At 35.6% G+C, this 6,055-nt stretch overlaps 1 protein-coding gene across 2 annotated transcripts; it reads right to left on the bottom strand.

The window, feature by feature from the left end:
• Positions 1–247: 247 nt before the first annotated feature.
• On the bottom strand, positions 248–4,477 carry LOC133869414 (pentatricopeptide repeat-containing protein At4g20770). Of its 2 annotated transcripts, none has more exons than XM_062306406.1 (2): positions 1,344–4,477; positions 248–738 (listed from the first exon to the last, which is right to left on the bottom strand). In XM_062306406.1, the coding sequence occupies exon 1, from the start codon at positions 4,437–4,439 to the stop codon at positions 2,043–2,045; it is 2,397 nt and encodes a 798-aa protein (XP_062162390.1). In that variant the 5' UTR covers positions 4,440–4,477; the 3' UTR covers positions 248–738; positions 1,344–2,042. The 2 variants fall into 2 exon arrangements, with proteins under 2 accessions (XP_062162390.1, XP_062162391.1); XM_062306407.1 differs by having other exon boundaries at positions 1,354–4,477.
• Positions 4,478–6,055: the final 1,578 nt, after the last annotated feature.

The raw sequence follows: 6,055 nt of genomic DNA, 5'->3' as shown, positions 1-6,055 counted from the left end.
TCCTGATAATATATGCATATGTTACTGTGTTGTTGAGGTGAATCGGCAGTAAGTTCCATTACAATAATACTTCCCAGCATATAATGCGATGAATACCAAGCAGGAGTAGATCAACAGTTCATTTCAACAAAGGTGTTTGTGAATGCCGTCTACGTAAGGAAAGGCAAGCTCTTAACTATTTTTAACAAAGGAGAAGAGCTTCAGAAGTCATTTTGAACAACAACAAACAATTCCTGAATCAGTTTGGAGAATAAAGTACTTTGGCCTGTTTCGGAAATTATACAATCACAAAAGCAAGAAATTTAACAATTTGCCCATCTATAGCATTACAAATGTGGAAATGGGATTTGTGGCAGGACACTTTCGAGCACAAAATTGGATGACACTGTTACCATCACCATAGGTAAGTAGTATCGTACTTGACAGCAAAGAATTGATTGGATTTAGGAAGAGTTTCTTCACACTTACAAGCATTTTAACAAAGTATGATTCAAAAGCACCATGCACTAATTCAATCTTTGTAAAAAGTTGCAATCAGGAACAAGTTTGAACCCTAAAAGGGTAAGCTTGGCTCCTTCAAGCTCCAAGTTGCTGGCTGATGGTGATAATGTGCAGAGATTCAGTTATTGAGTTATGCTGTAGGAACTAGCATAAAGATGACCCCTGAGGGAGGCATTACCAAGTAGTAGCTGGGCGATTGGATCTTGCATACTAGTCCCACAAAAGTGGAGATAGTAGCTGTTCAAGAAATACAAAAAAAATTCTTGAGTAGCTTCTCATGGTTTTCTTCCTACTTGGATAGAAAATGTAGAATTTTATTTTCATGAGATTTTGATTTTACTTGAATTAATCATTAAAGCCAAAAGAAGAACACTAAAAATGAAGAAAAAAAGAAAAGAAAAGAAAAGAAAAAGAAAAAGAAAAAAGAAAAAGAAAGAAAGAAGAAGAAGAAGAAGATATTTCTCCCTACCCTCCCAGCAGGCAATTTTGGTAATTATCCATTCCAGCATAGAGGTGAATATCAATACAGGAGGTGCAGTGTTCATTCTGAAAAGTGCAGCCCATTTTTGGCTACAGTTTCAGGAAAGTAATGAGGAGGAAAGATCATGGATTTGTTTAATGGAGGTGAATAAAAAATGTGATAGAACAGGTCATATTGAACATCTTCACAAAATCTGAACACGGATATATATTTCATTTGGTCTATTCCCAAGATTATCTTACCAATTCTATTGATCAGAGTATCTGCGCTTGTGATAGATTCAATTATTTAGACAACATAGAAGCAACACACACATGTATATTTATATAAGAGGGAGAAAAAGACAGACAGAGATAGAGACCTTGCTTCACCTGCTGAAACCTATAGCATCAAGTCTTGTCTAAGATTCTGTTTTTGTCTATGAGGAATGTCCAGAACCCATTTAAATTGTTGGCAGCAAAAGGTGATTGCTTCATTAAAAACCTTGGTGAGAACCAGAAGGATATTCCTGCCCTACTTTTCAAAAGCAATCACCAAGTGTTGGTCCTGCCATGGGAGGTTATCTTGGGAGGGGAGATACAAATATGGTCCAAATCCTTAGCATTTTTCACATAAAGTTATAACTCCTTGCCTTTGATTTGTCTGCAGCGGTGGAAGCAGTGAAGAAAACCATGACCTCCATGTCATAATACTCCAACTGTTGGTGAGATTCCTCAAGGATGGGGCACTACAATGAATCTTATTAGAAAAAATAACCCACATCAAATTTCAGGTGATTGAATCTCCAAGTAACTATCCTTAGCTTCATACCTATCTTCTTTCAATGTTCATTTATATCTTTTTGCTTTTGCTAGGACAGACTTTTATTTTCTTAGTTTGAGGAGGGAGGATCCTTGGGGTTCCTGAAATTGTTCAATTACTGCCAAAGCTTTAACTTCATAATTCCACAGTGAACCAAATATCAGTCAACATATAAATGTAACGAATCATGTAGTCAGCTATGTTTATCACTTTAAATGCGGATAAATCCTTTTTGACAAATATTAGGCCTGACTTTGTGTTATCCATTATAACAAGAGGTTCCATCACTTACTTCTTGAACTTCAACACTAACCATTCTAAGATCGTCATCCACCATAGGGGTTTGCATATCATTTTTATAATCGATCCAACTATAACCTGGTTCCTTAATGATCTGTTTATCACTCATCAACTCTCTAACTGCCCTCACATCATCCCATCTTCCCAAAGACGAATAGATGTTTGCCAGAAGCACATAAGGAGCAGAATTCTGTGGGTCCAGTCGTAGAAGTTCCTCTGCTGCTCTTTTCGCTAAGCTCACATTGGCATGAACACGACAAGAACTAAGCAATACCTCCCACAAAACTGGGTCATCCTTATACGGAACCTTATCTATGAGCACTTCTGCTTCATGGAACCGACCGGCTCGGCCCAAAGAATCGATAATGCAAGTGTAATGGTCCGAGACTGGCTCCACTCCATGCTCTAGCTGCATTGAATTGAATATTTCTATACCCAAATCTACCAATCCTGAATGGCTACAAGCAGTTAAGACAGCAGTAAACGTTATACCATCAGGTTTCTCACCTGAACTGACCATGCCCTTGTAGAGACAAACGGCCTCATATCCAGATCCATTTTGTGCATACCCATGTATCATTTCATTCCAAGTAACAGTATTTTTACAGGACATCATATCAAAGAACCGCCTGGCCCCATCTACATCACCACATTTACAATACATATCAATAAGAGCACTCCCCACAAAGATATCACTAACATATCCACCTTTTGTTATCTGGGCGTGAACCTGTCTCCCTTGAAATGAAGAAGATAGTTTGGCACAACAACTCAGTACAGTTGCATAAGAAAATTGCGTGGGAAATATTCCATTTTGTCTCATCTGCTTGAAGAAAGTGAAAGCTTCCATGTCTAGAGAATTAAGTGAAAAACCAGCTATCATTGAATTCCAGCAAACAATATCCAATTCAGGTGTATTAAGAAATATGTGCTTTGCCATCTCTGTCTTCCCACACTTGGAATACATGGAAATTAATCCACTGGTAACATATACGTCAGTATGAAAGGAAGACCTTTGTGAGGCAGCATGGACCTGCTTTCCAGATTCCAGAAGCCCCATTGCTGCACATGAGCTGAGGATAATGGCCAAGGTAGTCCGATCAGATTGCACACTTCGAAATTGCATTTCCCTAAACAGTTCTATTGCCTCATTATGGTTCCCACTCTGGGCATAGCCAGAGAGTATGGCAGTCCATGAACTCACACTCGGGCATGACATGCTATTAAACATTAGACGCCCAGTTTCAATATCCCCAGACTTGATGCACGCCGCAAGCATATTAATATAAGTGACCTCGTCCGGTTGAAAACCGCAACATTGCATTTTTTGCAGATACTCCACAGCTTTCTCACTTTGGAATTTCTGGCCATACCCAGCTATCATAACATTCCAAGAGACAACACTGACTTCAGGCAAATTAGTAAAAATCTTCTCAGCACTATCCATGTCTCCATTCTTTGCGTACATATCAAGCAATGAATTATTTGAATGAAGATCTCTCTCAAATCCATGTTTAATCAGGAGGCCATGAACTTGTCGCCCATGAATGTTAGAAGAAAGCACGTCGGTCGGATCATCCTGACCAAATTCTCCACATACCCCTCTGGCACAAGCACCTAAAGTGCTCGACAACGAGACAGAATCGATACGAATTCCTTTTCTGCACATCAGTCTAAACATTTCCAAAGCCTCCACGACACGATCCGTCTGCACTAACCCACCCATCATCGCTGTAAATGTGACCTCGTTAGGCTCTTGCATGTCCCCAAAAACTTGACTTGCATCCCAAATAAGGCCACACTTCGCATACATACACAACAAAGCATTACCCACAAACATATTGTTCTCAAGCCCAATCTTAATGACAAGACCATGACATCTCCTACCACGCTCTGAATCCAACAACGCGCTGCATGCACTAAATACACTTGCCAACGTGAAATGGGTAGGCACGAATCCTTCCAAAATCATCGAATCATACGCATCCAACGCTTTGTGTTCAAGCCCACTTCGAACTAATGCGCTAATCAAAGTGTTCCAAGACACAGTGTTTCTGTCAGGTATTTTAACGAACAATGCATAGGCATCCTGTATGTTGCCCACTTTACACTGGGCACCCAACAGAGCATTCCAAGAATATACGTCTTTCTGAGCGATTTTATCGAATACCCCGTAAGCAGAATCGATTTTGCCGCATTTCGAGTACAGCTCGATGAGGCGGTTGGCGAGGAATGTGTCGGAGGCGAGTCCGTTGCGGAGGATAAAAGCGTGGAGGAGCTTGCCAGCAAGGTGAGCTTTCTTGTGAATGCAAGACTGCAAGAGGTTTGCCAAGTAGGTGGTGGTCTTGCTTTCCATGGTTAGCGCGGGTCAAGTTTTGAAAATGAGGGCGTTAATCCATTTAAATTTTGGAGTACTGCTCTTAAAACAACTCAGCTTTTATATATATATATATATATATGATTTATATAATTTATTTTAATCCATATAAATTAAAACATGTTAAAATATTTTTTCCTATATGAGTAATTTAAAATGAAAAGAAGTATAAAGAAAAAAATAGAAAAAAGAAAACCTATAGATAATGTTTATTAAAGCATTAATAAAAAATTAGCACGAGTTTCTAATATTATTGGTCTGATACCTATTACATTCCGATACAAATAAAACTCATATAATTCTGAACATTTTAAAAAAGTATATAGAAAACTAAACAAAATATTTTTTTATGAATACAAAATAAAACAAAATCTTTCATTAAATATTTAACACAATCAAATAAATCATCATATCATGTTCAATGCTTAATATCTCTTTGGTGTTTCAAAAGTATTTATGTTCTTTTTATACACAACAATCAAATAAATTTTTATGTTTTGCTTTCAAAAGCAGAAAAACACTTTAAAAAAAAAAAAAAAAAAAAAAGTAAATCACATAAACGAATAAAAAAAAGAACCGTAAAACATAAGAGCCTTTATTTTAGTTTAATCCATATACATTAAAAAGAAAAAATAAAGAAGTAGCAAACTCCAACGCCAAATTCAACCTCCACAAAACAAAAAACAAATAATAACAATAATAATAAAAAATAAAAAATAAAAAAATAAAAAATAAATGAAAGGAAGAAAAAAGAAAAAAAGAAATCAAAGTCCTTAAAAATACAAAACAAAACAAAATTATATACTTCAACACGCTGTTCTTCTCTTTAATGTCGCTGCTGGATGCTCTTAAGTTCACAATTCAAGATCTTTCAAACCCTAAGAAAAAAGAGAGAGAGACAAAAATAACAAATCTAAGAAAGTAATATGATTTTTCAACTTACTTGTACGATTTCTTTTTTCACTATTTTGTCATAGGTTGAGCCATTACTAATATGCCTAATTTTTTATTTTTTATTTTTTAAAAAAATAATAATAATTAATGCATGCATGCAATACCTTATACCTATATGGTTAATTATGGGTAATTAATATAATATGCTCTTAATTTTAAATTTTGCCTCTCTATAGTTTTGGAGAGTAGTAAATTTTGAAACCATAATATCTTACATTAAAATTCTAAGCTTAATGAAATCCCTTATAAGGAAAAGTTTTGAAATAAAATGCTAGAGAAAAAAAAAAAATCTCTCCACTTAGAATTAATGCATGCAATGCCTATTTGGTTGAATATGGGTAGTTAATGTACTATGTTTTTAATTTTAATTTTTTTTAAAAAAAATCTCACCACTTGATGCTATAATGACACTTAATGCTATAATGCGAAAAAAAAAAAAATCTTTATTTTGATCTCACGAAGATTCACACCAATAATCTTTTTATTAAAACACAATAAATTTATCAAAATCATGACAAAACCGGTTCAGTCATTAAAATTCATCATCTTTTATCGATTCAGTGTTTAAAAATTATGGGTTCACGCCACGTGTCACAATTTTAGGCCAACTTTAAATTGAAACTCAGTTTATATATATATGA

This window comes from Alnus glutinosa, chromosome 5 (genome assembly GCF_958979055.1).
Source record: "Alnus glutinosa chromosome 5, dhAlnGlut1.1, whole genome shotgun sequence".
In the NCBI taxonomy this organism is placed as follows: Eukaryota; Viridiplantae; Streptophyta; class Magnoliopsida; order Fagales; family Betulaceae; genus Alnus; species Alnus glutinosa.
The sequence above is the reverse complement of the archived record's forward strand: the minus strand, read 5'-3'. Positions and strand labels throughout refer to the sequence as shown.

Bases quoted from the DNA above. Each gene is read 5' to 3' on its own strand.
- LOC133869414 (XM_062306406.1), bottom strand. From the start codon at position 4,439: ATGGAAAGCAAGACCACCACCTACTTGGCAAACCTCTTGCAGTCTTGC.